The sequence below is a fragment of the Sebastes fasciatus genome, chromosome 4, assembly GCF_043250625.1.
Source record: "Sebastes fasciatus isolate fSebFas1 chromosome 4, fSebFas1.pri, whole genome shotgun sequence".
In the NCBI taxonomy this organism is placed as follows: domain Eukaryota; kingdom Metazoa; phylum Chordata; class Actinopteri; order Perciformes; family Sebastidae; genus Sebastes; species Sebastes fasciatus.
In genome coordinates, this window is record NC_133798.1 from 34,915,077 (window position 1) to 34,935,017 (window position 19,941).

Genomic DNA, 19,941 nt, shown 5'->3' on the forward strand with positions numbered 1-19,941 from the left:
TCTATGTCTGTAAAACACAGAAACACCAACACTGACTGATCCTCAGCACCTCCTCTTTCCTTTAATGTACCGATCACAGCATGAACTTGGACATCATTCATCTTTCTGATCTAATGCTTCTGCTGCCTGTAGTCCTGACATTTTCATTATATGCTACAAAAAAACAAAGACACTTTGAAAACGTTCAAAAGACGTGTTTTAGTGAATTCTTAAACCTCACAGTCAGCGACACATCAGTATCACCGCTAAAGACACCTACGGCCTTTTTTAAAAGTAACATTAGAATATATATTTCCAGTTTCTGTCACCAGAGTCATCTAGTATTTACTATAATTATCTTGCCGTTAGTAACACTAAATGGTAAATGTTAGAGATGCACCGACACCGATACCGGATCAGATATCGGGCCGACACTGACTCAAATAGCTGGATCGGGTATCCGTGACAACGGGGCCGATCTATTCAATTCTATATTTATATACTATATATATTATATACTGGAATTTTAATTCCTGTTGAAGTTCTGACCTATTTGTTGATGTGTTAAAAAGGTTTACACTCGAATTGTAATTTCTGTTAATTTTTAAGATTTTTTTTACCAAGTTGCTGGTGTACAATTTATTAATTTAATAATAAATAACAATTCAGTAAATTTATATCTGTGTAGTTATTGGTTATATTTTGTTTTACGTAAGGAAAGCAATGTTTAAGTAAAGCCTGACAAATAAAAGAATGATCCCAGTCATTTCCACACAGTGAGGCATACAGCTTATTAATTACAAAAACACTGGTATCGGATCGGTACTCTATATCGGCCGATACCCAAAGCCCAGGTATCGCTATCGGTATCGGGACTGAAGAAGACGGATGGGTGCATCCCTAATAAATGTATAGACATCGTATGTCATCATATTGTTGATCAAAACTTGTCTGACATCACCATTTCACCAGACATGGAAGAGGATTGAACAACCCCCTTTTCTGACCACCTTCATTTGAATTAATTAAATTAAATTAAAGTATTGTATTATTTATAATTATTTTTATTATTAATTTATTTAATTTATTGATTCATTTATGAATTTCTCCATTTATGTGTTTCGTGACCTGAGTTGTAGGTGGCGAGCGGGACTTGTCTGACATAGAAACAGTAACAGTGAAGGTGGGAGTGATGGGAGCGTAGAATTGGTCAATAGGGCTGTTAGTTGTTCTCGCTCACTGCCACTGCCTTCGTATCTGGTTGTTATAGTCAACCGCCAGCTGGTTTTAATGTTCAATAATGACAGAAGCAGTTTTTTTTTGCTTCTTCTGCTTCTTAATAAAACCAAAAGAGGCAGTGGAATCCAATAAATTTGACATTAAACATTTACAAATACATGTCCTGGAAGGCTAGGATTATTCTACAAATTAGGAAACTTGTCCTATCTGTAAAAGGCTTAAAAGATTGAAGAAAAGCAGAGCTGTATGCTTACTGATAAGGACAATCTGACAGGATTTTATCAGAATTTATTGGCCTGTGTCAAGATTATGATAAATGAACAACATTTTTGGACTGGTGCAGCCTAAGGCTCAAACAACTGTGTTTCCAGATACTGCTTTTAGCATTAAAATACCGTCAACAAATTCAGGCTTTAGTGGGATTTGTTCTCACAGTAAGCTGCTCTCTGCGGGCCGATTACCAGTTTGCACAGGAATGTTTCTGGTTAGGTCAAATCACTCAACTCCGCCGCTCAGAGGATCCAGTCTGTCAGCCGTCCGTCAGCTCCTACGAGCTCTACTTCCTCTTCCAGTTCCACATCCACAGGAAACAGGAAGTCCTGTCCAGTTTCATTCCTATTCATCCATCAGTCCACACTTGAGCCAATCAGTTCTCCTCCTTAGAGCTGCTTCACATTAGTGTACCACAGAGAGAGTAGTACTAGTAGTAGTTCTCATCCCATCCTGTCTAAAATGTTATTTTACATATCAAAGTGAAGTACGGACGATTATTCATGTAAATTAAGACCTCACTCAGAGCCAGTTTGTGCACTTTAGCTGAGCTTTCCCTTCCAGCCTCAGACCAAACTGCATTAACCTCAGAACCTATTACAGTCATTTAGCAGATTCTCTTATGCATCTCTTAAAATAAAGTCATGCATCTCCAATAAGTGCTAAGTACTTTTGATGGTGCCTGTCTGGTCTGTACATCCATCCATTATCTTAGCATCAAGCTAATTCAATTCTAAAAGAAATCCAAAAGGCACTCTCGGTGTAAATCATAGTAAATACATGTCTTTCTCAGAGCCGGCCCTGACCAATGATGGATGATGAATTAGGCAAGATTTTAGCTGTTGCCCCTCCACTTTTTTTTTTTGTGCGCTCGCAAAGTGCGCCCTGCCAGGAAGCTCTTAAACAGTGTTATTTTTTTGTGCGTTGATTGGCAGCCTCTTAACCTGCTTATAATATAGCTACCATATTGACCTTGATTATGAGACAACGGCTTTTTTTCAAAACTCCTTTTTTGAAAAAGATTTTTTGAAATCTTATTTTTATAAAAACAAAAGAATTAAATCTGAGCAGAATGCACCAATAACAGTGATATATTGTAATAAACAAAGTAAGTTGATATATATCTTTTAAATGAGAAAAATGATAGAACCATAGGTTATATTTTATTCAGACTGTGACTGTCTCATTGATCACCGTTATCTTAACAATGGAATTATTCTCCTCCTCATTAACATTACTGTCATGTGAAGGCCATTGGCAGTTTCAGTTTTTAAGAGAGTGAAGATATATATGAATCCTGACATTGCGTTGAATCCGCTGGTACCAAACATGTCATGTTAGCTTACTGGGAAATGGGCTGAATATCACTCCAAGGTTGAGCTGTCTTTATCGCAACACCTCAGTGGAAAATGGCAGTGTTATGACCGGCTGTTTGTGCCCCCTCCAGCACTTGGTGCCCTTCACACAGCACATGATGAGCATGCCTAGCGGCGGCGCTGGCCTTTCTGTCAAGTTGTGATTAAATGAAAGCCAGCGTTTTATCTTTTTAGCCAATTACCCAATATTTTTCACTAATACATTTTGAAAACATTGTCCAGTTGTTTCCAGGAAAACACCCTTTTTAACAGTTCCTGCATGCAACGAACAATACCATCACATATTGTTTTAATTATCTGCCCCTCCAGTCCACTCCTCACATCAAATAACACTGATTTCCCATTGGGTGACCCCTCTTTTGTCCCCCCCAAAACATTATGTTTCTGCAGGAATGTTGCCAAACTAAAGTGCCCTCAAAATGCAGCTTCAATGTGACTCTTTGTTTGTTTGATTTCATTAAGCCGTGTTTTGCTTTTCCTTCTTTCTTTCTTCTTCCCTTTAAGAATGTTTTATACCTCCCTGGGGACAAATAGCCATCGCACCAACTAACAGACATCCAAATAAACTTGAACTTAAAACACTAACCCCGAGCATGTGGCCGACATGTGGCTGAGCTCGCGTCACCGCGACTCCGGCCCTCTGGAGAGTCAAGGAGATCGTGTCTGGATGTTAAAGGGGAACCCTGGCAGGCTCCTCGCAGTCATAACATCCCCGCTGTGTTGTTGACAGGAGTCTCCGGCACACTTCGGACATTGTTTTGTCAGCGACTCAACAAGCACATCCGGCTAATCGTTGGGGTTTGTAACGGGGACTGGGAAGTGCCACCATCCCTCAATCCCAAGGTAAATCAGAACAGCATGTGGACGTTTCAGCTGTCCTCACAGTGCACACTGATGAGTGTGCGTGCGTGTGTGTGTGTGTGTGTGTGTGTGTGGTCTGCACTCAGCGTCAAGAATGAACTCAAATTCAGCACATCATAAATTTGTAAGCGCTGCGTGGCACGTTAACCCACGCCAGGAAATGTTTTTCCATGTCTCTCATCGTCATGTGGACGATTAAGAGTCCAACGCAGTCTAAACCTACAGACCAGACTGATTAGTGTGTTGGGTAATTACTACAGTTCAGGGTCGACATTGAGGTCAGGAAAACATACAGTATGTACAGATCAAAGCCTCAAGAACTGCTTTTTAGTTTAGTTTTGTTTGTGCAATAACACAACAAAAACAACAACAACAATAATGATGTTATAAAATGAATTAAATTGAGAAAAAGAGGAACAATAAACCAGCATGAGGCTGTCCTCAATGCACGGATACTGTAGTCTACGAGGCAGTTTTACTTCTACAGTTTGACCATAATATCGTTGCTGGAACCGGAGGTCGGCTGAACTTCATTCAAACTTTATTTAGAGACAAAGTGCCGCCACTGAGCAAACTAATCTGCTGCAATTTGCTGCTGCAAATACACAATTATACAAGCAAAGATTGTATTTTGCAAGCAAGGACGTGATTGGACAACCACTGACCATCCAACAAGCATCTCTAAGTGACAGAGGTTTACAGTTGACAGGACAAAGCAGAAATCTGCAGCACTTCGTGAAAAACAAGTAGTTAAGAAAAACATTTCACCTCAAAATTAAGGAACAAACGGTTGTTGATAAGTGGTGGGACCAAGTCATTGTTTTGCAAGTCACAGGTAAGTCTGAAGTGTTTGCACTCAAGTCCCAAGTCAAGTCCCAAGTCCTAAACTTTGAGTTTCGAGTCATAAACAAGTCATAATGCGTTCTTCACCAACTGCAATGTCATTTAAACAACAGAGTAACGGTAATGTTAATTCTTCATGGTTTTCTCCTGCAACTTGATTGGATGCTGTCAGATTAGTTCAAACAAAGTGGATCTGGGGAATTAACTGTAAGATAATCAAGTGCAAGTCCTGATATTATTCACCAAAAATAAAGAGTCCAGAGTTCAACAAACAATACCACTTTTCGGGGATTCAGCAATAAACAACAAAAGATTTAGTTTTTTGCAGTTCAGTTCAGTTATTTCCCTGCAAGTAAATCCTCCTCCTAAACAAATCAACAAAGAAAGTACTGCAAGTACTTTTGTATTTTGTCAAGACAAGTCTAAAGTCATCAAATTTGTGACTTGAGTCTGACTCGAGTCCACACCTCTGGTAAGTCATGTATGATTTTCAAATGATTCTTAAAAAAACATTGTTGTCTCAGCTGTCTGATATGTATTTATAATCATTAAAGTATGATATAACAATGCAGGTGATATTGAGACAACAACAAGGAGCTGTTGTTCCTGGTAGGAAAGCTCGCCTACGCAACAGCACGGCAGCACAAGAGGTCTGAAAATAGCCTCGACACTAACAGCAGTTTGTGGAAGCGCTGAACGGTCGGACAGCTCTTTGGGACCTGAAGCACCTCTTAACTTCTGTGTCACCACAAGCTGTGAAAGTCCTCAGCTCTCTTCTAAAGCCCACATACGAGAGGTAAACTCTGGCAGCAGGTATCACGATTTCTCACAGTGTTTTTAAAAAAAAAAAAAAACACAGCAAAAGGAAAACTCATTCGCTCATAAGGATGCTACTTGTTTTTCAAAGTTCACTAAGTCCGTGGGGTTTTAAGTATCTCCTGTGGGCATGTCATGGAATAACTCTGGGAGACGAAATGGCAAAGAAAGCATTTAGGGAGAATAAACAAGCCCTGTGGTAAAGCCCTGCTCCAGTTCTTCATTTTTATTATCCTTCAAAGTATTTAGAGTATCGCATTTCAGCATAAAGTCAGCGAGACAAAAGTACGGTTTACTGACACAGACATGTCATATGTGTCTTTTTCCGTTGGATTTTGAGATGAAAACTTGATTATCATTCAAACTGAATTATATCTTGCGCATTTTTTTTTTTGCCACAAAAAGTGTTGATGTGTTTGGACTTTACTAATGACCAACACTTGACCTTGAATACTATGAGACGGCTGCATCGTGCTGCTCACCTCTAGCAGCTCGGAGACGATGGGCAGGACCTCTGGGTTGCAGATGTCGATGGAATCGTCCCTGTAGGTCTTCTTCTTGTAGCGGATGTTTCCCAGGTGGAGGATTGCTGACAGCAGGGAGAAAATCCTGACAAAGAAGAAAAGCTCTTATTGTTAATATGTTTACATTATTTTGGAGGAACTAAGCTGTGGTCTTATTGAGCATGTTTACAATGAATGAAAAGAGTTTCTGTGCTCAGAGATTTTTGACCAGGACACCTTGTAGGGTTATATTGTGCAACATTTCTGCTATTCAATGGTCTCTTTATTACACTGACACAAGAAAACAATAATCTGATCAAATATTTATCTTAATGTATTTTTCACAGTACTTATTAGTTATTCAATTCAATGCTCTGCAATGACCTGATGGACCCTATTCATCTTTAAAGAGAGTTAGATGAGAAGATCACTCTTATGTCTGTTCGTTAAATATGAAGCTACACAACCATAGACTGTATATAAGAAGTGGACGTAGTCACCGTGACGTCACCCATTGTTTTGTGGACTGCCGTTTTGAGGCCTCGAGTTCGGCATTTTGGCCATCGCCATCATGTTTTTTTGCAACCAGAAGTGACACGAGAGGATGGAGCTAAGTACAACCGAACGCTGAATTTTCAGGAAACCAAAAAGGTTATAATTAACTTTCATGAACTGAAAACAAACGCCGCAGTAGCAAGCTGTCACTCACAAGGTAGCCACGCCCCTAGAGCATCCCCTGCTTTATGGTCTATTTGACTCTAAATGGGACCATAATTTACTAAATGAACATCATGCTGTATTGAAGAAGACTTGAAACTACGATTGAGACCATAAACTCATGTTTACAATGTTTACTGAGGTAATAAATCAAGTGAGAAGTAGGCTCATTTTCTCATAGACTTCTATACAATCAGACTTCTTTTAGCAGCCAGAGGAGTCGCCCCCTGCTGGCTGTTAGAAAGAATGCAAGTTTAAGATACTTCGGTATTGGCTTCACTTCTCACACCCGGAGGTTGCCGACTGTACACAACACAAGGCACAACATGCTCTCAGCTATTGACGAGTATGTGAGAAACAAAGAAATTAAAATGTTTTGTGAGAACATCAGATGAAGAGTAGGAAGACTTACAGAGCTGTTAGTTTGTTTTAAGCTCCTATTCCTGACCCTGATTCCAACAGAGAGCTCTGAGAATCTGTGATCATTTACATGAACATATAAGAACAGTTGTAAACATCACGTAGCAGCTCATCTTACATTTTGCGTGTGGTGGGTAAGAAGCCGACCATCTCCATCGCCAGCTGCAGCCGCTCAAAGTCATGTTTCAGATCCTCTCCTTCCACTGTGAAGCAGTCCTGCTGGTGTCAGGTGGAAACACACAAACACACAGAGAAAGAGAGGAAGACAGAGAGAGACATCAGCATCACAAAGGATGAATACACAACACATGTACTTAACTAAAACCACTAATGGTTGTATTTATCCAAGCTAAATGAGTGTGTATATGACTGAGCAGGGTTTCCCACAATGCTTCACTTTGTCTGAAATAAAGCCTAACGCCGCTAACATCCGAGGAAGATATTCCACATAAAAATGAAATTAATTTATAAAATAAATTCATTAAATCAGAGATAAAACAAAGTAATTGTTTTGCAAGTCACAAGTAAATCTCAAGTCAAAAAAGTAGTAAAGTAAAGTTTGTGTTTTTACAAAAACAACAAGTGCTTTTCAAAGCATTTGTATTTATGATATATGACAAATACATTTAAAAATTATCATTAAGGATTATCTTGGTATTCCTGTGATAACGTACTGGTGTGAACCGGAAATGCGTCTTTCCTTCCCGCTCATGCAACGTAATTGTCGTATTATTTTTTTTATTTATAACATAATTTTCAATCATTGGACTTGAGGGCAATGTCATGTCATTCCATGTCAAAAGACTAAAGTCCGAGTGAAGTCATGTGTCGAGTTGCAAGTCGAGTCTAAAGTCATCAGATTCATGACCCAAGTCATGTGACTCAATTTCACACTTCGCTCCTCAGATAGCAAAGGCCTCATCTTTAATGGATAAGACCACCATGTAGAAACGGATTACAGGAGACTAAACACTGTCACGGTCGTCTGACTCAGCTCAGCAGATGACAGGTGACTAATCAATCAAATGGAACGTTCGCTTTGGAGTGATTCATTACAGCAGCACGTGGCCATGTCATAAAAGAAAGAAAGGAAACACAAGTCATCTCTTTTAACACATTTTCTGGGGAAACCCGGCTAAGTGAACACACTTCTGTGTAACCGGGAGACACTGATATCATACAGTGATAGTAAAGGAGGGAGAGAGCGAGGATGAGTATGTATGTATGTATACAGTGACTGTGTGTGTGTCTGCTCAGGCCCTCCGGTCGGTCAGCATGTGTCTGCTCCGGCAGCGAGCCTCTCTCAGACTGTAATTAGCACATACCACAGCGACCGGCCAGCGAGAGAAGACACAGGAACCCATAATCCACGCTCTGCGTTGCCTGTACACTTTAACATTCAACACTCCTCTGCCTCCTCATTGTTTTTCTTTGGCTCAGAACTTGTCAGGAACTGCAGAGCCAACAATTGGCGGATTTCTCCTGCGAGCTTCTCCAATTGCAACAAAGGGGTTTTGAGGCTTCTCGAGCTACGGCGAGACCCGGGAAAAGACAGTTTTCAGATTGCCGGGTATGTTAGACCCTCAGCGCCAAGCAGCACAATGTGATACGTTGCAGGAAGTTGAGAAAATAAAGAGATCAATTTTGGTGCGAGGGAATAGTTTGGTCGAAAACCAAAAACCTTGGCTATTGGTGCTCGTTGAGTGGAGCAAAGGGATGATTAAGGAACAACTTATTTTAAACAAAGAATCTTTTCTCACTCAGGCTCACAACTTGAAATTGTAATTTTATGCCAGTTGCAACACTCCCGGTGCCGGCTTACACCCGGAGCCCAGCTGACGCAGCACATGGAGCTTTTTAACAGATCTCTCATGGATCCAGTTAAAAGTTTTGTGTATCATCCAGTCGAGGCTTTCCTGCTACTTACCATGACTTAAATCATGATTTATGTTGTCAAGGCACACGGTCGACTTTGCGCCAAAAACAGCATGCCACCCCGTCACCAGACATTCCACACGACCAGAAACCATAGACACCCAAACAGGCACAAAATGCACAAACCCAGAGCCACAGAGGCCCAGAACCAAACACCCGACTGCACACATCAAATGCAAACATCCAGAAAATGTTTGGTCTTTGGGATCTTTAGTCAAAAACATCACTTTTTATAAAAATCACATTGGTTTGTTTTCTATTTTCGGCTTCCAGACGTTGCATCTGGATTCTGTGTACACTTGTCACTGTTTAAAGCACCGGGCGTCTCTATTTACTGCAGCGCGCATTGACCAATGGGAGAGGTCAAGGGGTTAAATAGGCCCAAAGGGCTGGTCAGATGCTCAGACAGCTGTCAAGAGCTGCTGAGATTTCTGTGTGTGTGTGTGTGTGTTTGTGTGTGTGTGTGAGATGGTTTGTCAAGACGGTGACATCATCTCCTTGGACGGTGGGGTCACAGACTGATGAGGTCACTGACTGACCCTTGAGGGAGACAGTGTGTCAGCAAACAGTGAGACAGGGCGGTGGTTGTGTAAGGAAAAAATATGAGAGAGAGGAGCCAAGGGACAAAAGAGTACAGAGAGAGAGTTAAAGGAATAGTTCAACATTTTGGAAAATACGCTGTTTTGCTTCCTTTGCGAAAGTGAGATGAGAAGATCGATAAAAAAACGTGTGTCTTATTTTGAGGCAAGGGAAATTTACATGTAACGCCAACCATAACCAGAAATAGTCTTCCTTAAATTTTCGTTCCTGTATTAGTAGACAAACTAAATACAGTTTGTGAATTAGGTCCTGATCACACAGAGTGTGTTTTAGCAGCCCGGTGCGGCTTTTTTGTAATAGTTTTCATTGAGAATGAAGCGTTTTGCGGCGCTGCTTTTGCGTTTCTGAGTGCCTCACCTTTTTTCCCACTATATGCGCCTCATGTTTTTGCAGAAGTGCCCTGAACACCTCGAACTGAAAAAAAACTAAACTCAGCAGAACACCGCCCGACGTCGTCAGCCTTTTTGTTCTCATTGTGGTGATTTTTATATTCTAAATACTAAATAAACTTATACATACTTGGAGCTACCAAATGTAGTTACCATGATCTGAACAGAAAGCAGCAGGAAGACAATTAGTGCAGTACTTGGGATTTTGGGTAAGTTGTTTTCATTCATTTAAACTGTACTATTAACTATTTGGGTAGCGTACAGTTCATGGTTTGTAAGAAGGTAACGTTAGTGCTCATTCGGTGCTTTGCATTGATATCAAAAAAAGACGCAGCAAAGTGCAAAAAAGCTATTTTTCTGTCTGATCAAGCAACAGAAGATCAGGGCCTAAGGCAGCTTTAGAGTCGTTATACAGTTTGTGCAGTTTTTCACTTTAGACGGAGCCAGGCTAGCTGTCTTTATGCTCTTTATGCTAAGCTAGGCCAAACACATCCTGACTCTCGCTCCATATTTAAGTCATTGATGTCAATCTTTTCATCTCACTTTTGGAAAGAAACCAAATAAGTATGTTTTTTAAAATGCCGAAGTATTCTTTGAAAAGGATACTCAACTGAAAATCTGTCTTTTGAATATAAAATATTATATATCCCCCCCGTAGACTGCTCTGAAACATCTGTAGTGTTGTAGCTCACTCCTTCTCAGAAGACGGCAGCTGATTCACAACAGTTACAATGATTTCAAATGGCAACCCAGAGTCACAGCAAAAAACGTGAATCAAAACTTCCACAGGAACTTCTCAAATCAGTCCTCCAGCGTTGATCTACATGTTCAGTATGTTCCAAACAATCTTCACTTTGCCTGTAAATATGCTACTTCCTTTCGAGCAATGAGGTGGAGATTTTTCTGCAGGAGTGATTTGAGAAATTGAGAAAAACGTTTTTGCTCTGACGTTAAAATCCATCACAACTACTGGGAATCCAAAACGACGACAGCATTTTAGAGATGTTTTCAAGCATACAGGAGGGGAGAGTTTGATATTCAAAAGACAGATTTTAGATGGAATACTCCTTTAACATGTTGAATGTGAAGCAGGACCTGCTGCCGTGTCCTCATCAAACCTTTTACTGGATAAAAAAACTGTTTTCAAAAAAAGTGGGAGACAAAGAGCCAAAGTCAAGAGGGAAGAGACGGGTCGTATTTATACTAAACGACTCTTATGTCAAGTGTTTGCTCGCCGGCAAAGTCAAAGTAACATAATCTCCTATTAGGAGATCCTGAATCCCTTAACCACACAACAAATCCCACTGACCAAACATTACTCACTGCAGGTGGAAGCCGGCAAGACAGTGGCAGGCTCAAAGACACACACACACACACACACACACACAATGGACCACACACACTTAGAGGGAAGTTTCAGGATGTGATCGATCATTATTGAAACTTTAGAACGAACAGCATGTAAGGAATGATTCTTAAAAGAAATAATAATGGTAAGTTAACTTTTGCCATCTGATCTTTTTTATGTTTTGATAATAAAAGTTATTATACAGCTGTAAAATTACCTTCCCTGGCACATATCTTGTCAGAACTATCTATGCTATAATCTATGATATTTTCATAACATTAAACCCTGTTTTGATACTATTTATGGTCACATTTTTTCAAGCAATAGCCATGAATGTTCTTTAAAGCTGAAGTAGGCGAGATTGGAGCAAATATGATTAAAAAAAGTTATTTTTATAAAACGCTGTATCGTGACAGTAGTACATGAAACAGGTAACCTGAAAAAAAGCATGTGCCTCTGTGTCCTCCGGTGCTCCTAATGGCATCTGCAAGATTTCACAGACCGGAGGAAAACAAGCAGTAAGAGCTGATCTGAGGTCTACTGTCAAGCTGCCGTCCATGAGAGCCGGCTGTAAATCACTCGTGAACTCCGACCAAACGGTCAAACTAGGCAGCGCTGATCAAATATGAATCAATATTATGTTACGTTAATGCCTATTTCTCTCCTCAAATGTTTTCAGAATCATCTTGTGCACGGTTTAGATGTCAAATGAGAAAGTATGTGACGCGAAGGAACGCCAAGTACCGGTCACATGACCGGAGCACAGCCAATAGGAACGCTCTCTCAATGAAATCACCTGTGATTGGTTAAAGTCTGCTGTCATGGGCTAGATTTTCTAAAGCCTGAAAACAGAGCCATGAGGAGGAGCAGAAGTCTAGTTATCTCTCAGAACACTTGAATTACAATATGCTGAAAGGTTATTATGGAATTATTGCCCAATGATGCCAACAATATACTGCCTACTGCAGCTTTAATTACCTCTTTAAATAGTAATGTTCATTGTTAGTGGCGGGTCCACCATTCCCATGCTGGGTTCTAGTTACATATCGACTCATGAGTGTAATCCGGTATTTGAAATTTTATCTCATTGATCGACGCCTCACTGTTCACTCTCATACAGCCTTATTATAGCTGTATTAAATTACTGCTAATGCAAAACCAATGTCTCTTACTGCTGCTACTGTATTTAACATTAAAAGTATTCAACTGGCCAAACACGGAGGGGAGGATTATAACTTTTAATAACACTGTAATATTGTTCATATTGACCGACTTAATATTTAACTTCTATATAAATTGGTGTTTGTTTCATTGCCATTGGTGTATCTGATGTTTTAATTTCTTAAAGTTGAATTTAATAAAGCCACTATCTAAGTATCTATTTATCTATCACACCAAATTTGACAGTATTTGCAATAAGTGTTTGTTCATATCTGTTTTTGTTTTTTAAAATCTGTTTTTTAAAACAATTTTATTATTCTCAAATATCTGTATCGGTATTAGACAAAAACATTTAATATTGATCCCCACTGACTTACATTACAAATCCTTAGAATGAAAAAAAGGTTAATTGAAGGAAATTCCTTTTTATTATATAAAAGGCTCAGAGCTTATTTCATGTTTTTCACTCTTTTTCTGCACTTGAATTTAACAGCATGCTACTGGATGTTGCTATCATGATTTTCACTCTACTTTGTCGACAGTACATCCAGCAGTGTTTAAGTGTTTATCAGATAATAACTATAAATGAAGCGGTGATCCTGAACCTTCCCTTTAAAGATGGCAGTTTCCAGATTTGACGTCATCAACCAATCTCCCGACAGCAAAGCATCCAAAACCAAATATCAGATTAAAGGGATTCCTTTATGGTAGCTTATCTATACAGTCATGTTCCTCGGTTTCAAAAAGAAATGAGGAATTTAAGAGCTCAATTTCTTTTAGGAAAAAAGTTACACAAGGAGATGTCTCTTATCATTATTTTGAAAGTAAATTACATAATTTTTTCAATGTAAAATTTTTCAAACAAATACAGTAAAGTCATTACATTAAAGGAAGCCCTTTAAACGTTATAGAGCTCGACCAGCCGAGGTCAGTTCAGGTCGCCTCCATCTTTAGTCCATTCCAGTGAAAGCAGGCGTGTGTGTGTGTGGACAGCGGAGAGAGAGAGAGAAAGAACAAGACCGAGACCGGCACCAACAACCCAGAGTACCACGGCACACCCAACGAGCACAGACGCACACAAACAACTTGTCATCCACGTGATACTGACCAGATCGCTCTCATAGTAATTGTCCCAGTGGAGTTTGTGTGATTTCTTTGTCATCTGGAAGCAAGGCAGAGCGGGTTAAGAAGGAAGGAATTACACACAATAATACGCACACTTAGAAAGATGACACATGCTGTTAATATGTGAGGAAAAACTGACTAATCCTCACACACGCAAACAGACACACACACACACACACACACACACACACACTCCAGAGCTGCAATAATTGAATCCATGATGGCGGAGAATACAACTTCAGAAACCACACAATCTCAATCAGTGGGTGAAAACTTTATGTTCGAGATGACATTACTGACTTTCTTACACTATGTACATTATGTATTCAGATCTTTTACTAATGTAAAAGTAGCAATAAAGTGTAAAAAATACTTCAATACAAGTATACATTTTACAAAATAAAACTACATAAGTATTACCCAGTGATTGTTATATTGTTGTATATTATATTCTAGGATAATTACTATGTGGAAGTAGTATTTTACGGTTTTAGATGGTCGAGCTGGAGCTAATTTTCACTTCATTATATACTGTACAAGGTCATATTTATTAAAGTTAAGTTTAGGTTTTGTGCAAATGAATGTGTAGCTGTCAAATAAATGTAGTGGAGTAAAAAGTGCAATATTTCAGAGGTGGGACCAAGTCATTGTTTTCACAAGTAACTCACACTCAAGTCCCCTGGTCCTAAACTTTGAGTTTTGAGTTCTAAATAAGTAATTATCCGCTCTTCATCACATGTAAATGCTATTTTAACAACACAGTAATAATATATTAAATTTACAAAAATCATAAATGCTTTTTAAAATGTGTATTTATTCAAAGTTAAAACAAGTGCGACTGAATTTAATCATTAAAAAAAAGGATCTGGGGAATTAAGTATTGACTTGTTGAGAATGAATAGCGGTTAACGTTAATTGATTGACACTTTATAAAAAACATACTTTGTAATCGTTGGGTTTGGGAGAAGGTTAGTGTTTTCAAGTCAAAAGGCTCAAGTCCAAGTGAAGTCACGAGTCTTCGTTGATTTTGTCAAGTCGAGTCTAAAGTCATCAAATTTGTGACTTGAGTCTGACTCAAGTCTAAGTCATGTGACTCTAGTCCACACCTCAGCAATATTATATGCAGTAGAAGTAACATAACAGTGCTGACTGTTGCTGACTGTGTCTGTCTGCTGTTTGGTGCTGGGGAGGTAGTGTGCTGTCGGTTTTTAGAGCTTTTTCACTGAGAACAGCTGCCTGCTGCAGCCAAAAATGACATTATGAGAGTGAATCAAAACAGTAAAGTTGTGGACCAGACAGCTAAACAATGAGCTGAAACTCACTATAAGTAAAGCTGAGGGGATTCAGATTATAATTCTCTGTAGGATCATCACAATGAGCAACCCCTTTCACCTGTTATTTACATTGTTTTTATATACAAAAAATATCGCTTATTTCTATTATTCTGAGTATTACATCTTGAAGTACAATATTAAATAAAAAGTACTTAGTTACGATCCATCACTGAGAGACTGACGGACACAGATGAACACACAGAGAACTAAATCCATCTCTGAGAGAGAAGAGAGATAAATATGGATAATCATTTTGCTCCTCTGTGACACCATGTGTGTCAGGAGTGTGTGTGTGTGTGTGTGTGTGTGTGTGTGTGTGTGTGTGTGTGTGTGTGTGTGTGTGTGTCTGATAAACAGCCGGCTTGCTGCGTGTCACGCACACGCTCAGACAAATGCGTGTGTACACAAACACACGCGACCGCCGGCGCCCTCCGCACGAGAGCAAGCCAGCGCCAGATTAACTCCTGAGTATTGCTGTTGCCATGGAAACAGAGCTGCATAGTAACAGGCAGCAGAAGATGAGGATGAGGGGGGGTTTGTTGTCGTGGGGATTAAGCGAGGAAAAAAAAAACTGTTACTTTTTTGGGGAAGCCAAAAAAGATGAACAAAGGAGTTTTTTTTTTGTTTTTTTTGCTGCTGCCTCCCCATCGTACCGCCATAGGAAGAGGGAATATGAAGCCTCACACATCTGCTGCCAACACACACAGATGTACTGCAAACGATGCACACATATGGAGGCTTTTGGCATGTACACAAGTACGTAAACACACCCAGCCACACACACACACACGAGACACACACAGATGCAGGCTTGAATTTTTTTGGGCTGAGGCAATCAACACTTCAGAGCGTTGAGACGTGATCCAGTTATGATAAATGAGGAAATAAGATCCAACAGAGAGGAAAAGAGGGAAGGGAGAAGTCGAAATTTTCTATCATCATGTTCGGGGTCTCCATCAATTTCTCTAATTGGCGCCTGCAAGCTTCATATTTTTAACAATAACATATCTCCTTGCGTTTGGTATGACTGTTTTCCATTTGTGAAGAGAGAAAATGGTTATTACCACTTCAAATTAATTCTTTGTAAGGCAGTAAAATTTAAACGTCACATGGGCCTCATGAAGGAACCACTCGCACTGATTTTTCCTACCAACAGATTTGTTCGTACAGTTTGTGGTAGGTATGGGTGATTTCAGAGAATTTGAGGGATTCATCAATTTTCTCGCATTTAAAATTGAGTGGTTGTCTGCCTTTCTTCACAAGTAAAAATACACTTCCTTAATGATCTTAATGCCTTAATCTGAATACATTTGAAATTTAAATGTGAGACCAAAACTAAAGGGAAACCCTTTTTTCTCATGTTTTTGTGTCTAAGTGACTAGTGGGGACAAGATTTTTTTAAATTAGTCCAGTATTGAGGCAGAGCTCCCTGGAGATGCTAAACTGGCTGCAATGTAATCGCTCGGGACAATTATGCACTGAATGTCAATGTACGTCCACTAAAAATGTTTGTTTTTGCCACGACAATCTCAGATTGTTATTATAAGTGTCTGACAATATTATGAAAAGGACCCTACAGAGAAATAAAATGGTCGTGTCTAGATGGTACACCGAACCTCTCACGGGATGGTTAAGATTAGGATAGGTCGTCTCGCAGCGAGTCTCTCAAGAGGTTTCACAAATTGTGGGTTATCATCTAGACACAACCAAATATCGTGTTTTTCTTTACCTTTTGCTTGATCCGGTCTGTTTGTAATTGTGAATAACCAAGTCTCGCTCAAGAAGTCTCAGTCTGAAATATCGCGAGAGGTGACATCGAATTCAAAGACCTCCACATTGTTGAAATAAACTAAATATTAAGCCAGGGCATTGAAAATATTTTAGATAACACTAAGCTACACCTTCTGTACTCCAACACAACAAACTCTTCTCCGGTGAAATAAAGGTTTCTTTAAAAAATATCCTACTCATTAGAACAAGTAGATACACAAAGAGACACTATTGAATCACAATAATACAAATCCTTTTTCCTATTTAGTCCTTCTGTCATGGTGGCAGAAACAGGATTTTAATCAAATGAGAGGCAACACAAGGGAATGGCATAAATATATGAATGTGGAGTTCGTCTGTTTGTATTTCTATATGCTCTGAATTCTGTGTTCATTGCATTGGTGTGTGTGCGGACCTGGTTGAGGTAGTGGTATTCCTCAGGTTTGAGCAGGTGGAAGGACTTCCTCTCGTCTTCACTGGCTCCGGCCAACAGGTAGTAGAAAACATGGTAGTTCCTACAGACACACACACCAACAACAGGTTAGAGGGTATGATCCATTCTACAACATAAAAACACTTTTCCTCTATTGATTTCTGGAATCATTTTAAATTCCCTCTGAGGTGAAGTGAGGACAGCAGCTTTCACATCTCCTCGCTCTGCTGAAACGACGCCTCGGGGAAGAGAGACTCCATTCAAAAGGTTTGGAGTAGAGTACAGTGAGAAACTCTCTATCTGCAACCTGCAGTGTGTCACAACCCAAACCTGCAGCATGTAACAAATAGGTCACACCTTTCGACCCGGCGGGCTCACATTACTGGTCAAACAAAGCAGCAGTGTGGTGTGTCAGTGGGCTGGAGGTTAGGAGTTGAGCCTCTGTGACAAAGGCCGGGGCTTCGGCCAACGCACCGAGACGTAATTCTATTACAGCTGGAAACAAGCTTTACCTCTCTGCACCGGGACACTTAGTGCCTGATGGGAGTGGTGGGAAGTTTTAAAGATCACAAAGGATATTAGAGGGGACATATCATGAAAAATTAGACGCACAGAGGCTTCTTTTAGCATCTGTATGAAACGCAACAGGCTTTTAGCTAACTCCGATGTAAACCTACCTGCGTCAGTATTAGACGGTCAGAGAAATTGATGTAGTATAAAGAGCGAGAAGTCCGCTAAAAGTGTGTGGGACGGTCGGTGGATGGAACAAACAAACAGATTTTCACTCAAGAGTCTGCTGTTTGTGTCTCGTGTGAAAGTAAAACTTAACCTTATTTTGTCACATCAGTCGTTAGTCACGTGACTCGTTATCATCCTGTGAGTCATGAGTCGCTAGTCATGTGAGTTGTTAGTCAAGTTAATGTCAACCACGCTCTTTTTCTTACCATAACTGAGTGGTTTTGTTCCCTAAACCTAACTTCCAGTGAAAACAGAAGTTTATTTTGAAGAGGACAGTATGCATGTAATGAGCGTATATTGACACAAACTGACGCTAGAGGCGGATACATAGTGTTGTAGTTTGACGTGCATGGCCACTGACCAAGCGGTTGGTATTTGACGAGTTGGGAGTGAGAGCGTGTCGCAGTGTTTTACAACCATCAACAGAGACAAGCTAGCCGTTTCCCCCTGCTTCCATTCTTTGTGCTAAGCTAAGCTCATAGCTGAGTCATATTTATCGTACAGATGTAAGAGTTTTACCAATCTTCTCATTTCTTGGTATGAAAATTTTAAAAATACATTTCCCATTATGTCGAATTATTCCTTTATCATTTTTTGGTTTTCATTTTGTTGTATTTTTTCTGAACACCTGGAGAAATCTTAAAGCCCTATTACAACTGCTACCACTGTTAATGATCCTCAGTTAGTGTAGCTAATAACACGATATATGAACAAACTAATATCTAGAAGCCTACTTCTAATAATTTCAGACAGAACTTGGGTTGCTGAATACAGTAACAGCCCCTCACTTTCACCGACTACCATCACCGTCATAAAGCAGGACAGCATCACTGGAAAGCTCAGCTAGTTTTTTTTTAATTTTCTTACTCTGAGGTCGTACAGAGGCAACCTGTCATGAGGTGGGAGTTTAAGATTTAAGATTTGCAGTTTATCACCAGCCTGCCGTCTCCCCCACCTCTCTGCTCCAGGTCTGAGCCGACTGGGGGGGTCCTGTCTTCAGTTTCTACCCCATCAATATGGCCGCCAGGGCCTGTCATCAGGGTGAAATAGAAACCCCGGGCCAATCAGGGTTAGAGGGATTAGATGACCGGTGGAGGGGTTTACATTGTTTTTTCCCCTTTCCTCACAAAGCTATTAATCTGGTGGGACCTGTGATTTGTTCTTTTACTGTCGCCTGGGAGAGATGAGCGATACGGGGACAGAGCCAGTCGAGACGGGAGAGTGTGTGTTGTCTGAGAGAAGACATTTTAGTACAGGTGGAAATTCCTACGCATGTGTTTATGTATGTTTGTGTTCACGCTGCGTAGGAGATGCAAACACAGTGTCTGCTAGTGTGTGAAAAAAAACACCAAGAAGTGAGAGCAGACAGTGTTTCTGTTACACTAAACTGAAAATACCTCTTAGAAATATGTCAAAATCTATTTTCTAATTCTCTAAAACAGTTCTGACGTGTAATTAGTATTAATAAATAATCATGTCCTGTGTGCATAAATGACCAAACTCAAAAGGAAACTTGATAGTTTGCAGCGTTAACTTAGAAAGCAAAGGGCAGAGGCCTTTTTCAGATAGACACCCGATATATCCTCAGCATGCAGAGGAAATGAAGGCTATTTCTAGTATTACGTTTCTTAGACAAAGAACACGTCGGTGCAGAGATATGGATTTGACATGTTATCTCTCAAGCTAGTGGCTCTAATTGTTCTCCTTTCTTATTTATTGCTGCGTCAGGGCTCCTTAAGGTTCATTATTTCTGGTCTTTTAGAGATTTTTACTGAGAAAAATCTTTATTTTGTAAAGGAGATGATTTGTTTAAACTGAATTTCACATATACGCAGATATCCAAAATGGCTTTCTGCTGCAACAAGATGTTGCTAATATGATCTTAAAATGAGCACATTTCAAAAAAGTGGGTATAAATTGAAAAGTAGGCAGCTGATTATGCACCAGAGTCAAAGTAAACTAGAGAGTGCAATGATCAAAATCAAATATTACACACAGGGGAGCCTGGGACAAAATCTTATCATGTGAGCGTGTCAGGAATGTGTTAAATGCATAACAATAACCTGACCAAACACTGTGTTTAG

At 39.8% G+C, this 19,941-nt stretch overlaps 1 protein-coding gene across 19 annotated transcripts in view; it reads right to left on the reverse strand.

The window, feature by feature from the left end:
* The window catches only part of LOC141766740 (unconventional myosin-IXAa-like), a 166,069-nt gene that overhangs the window by 64,974 nt on the left and 81,154 nt on the right, over positions 1–19,941 (reverse strand). For 12 of the 19 annotated variants that reach the window (XM_074633854.1, XM_074633856.1, XM_074633855.1 and 9 more), the window contains exons 5-8: positions 17,102–17,201; positions 13,566–13,619; positions 7,143–7,243; positions 5,867–5,993 (exon numbers count right to left, since the gene is read on the reverse strand). In XM_074633854.1, coding sequence (XP_074489955.1) covers positions 5,867–5,993; positions 7,143–7,243; positions 13,566–13,619; positions 17,102–17,201 — 382 coding nt within the window. The remainder of the gene's footprint in view (positions 1–5,866; positions 5,994–7,142; positions 7,244–13,565; positions 13,620–17,101; positions 17,202–19,941) is intronic. The other 7 variants (XM_074633858.1, XM_074633859.1, XM_074633860.1 and 4 more) reach the window with 3 other exon arrangements.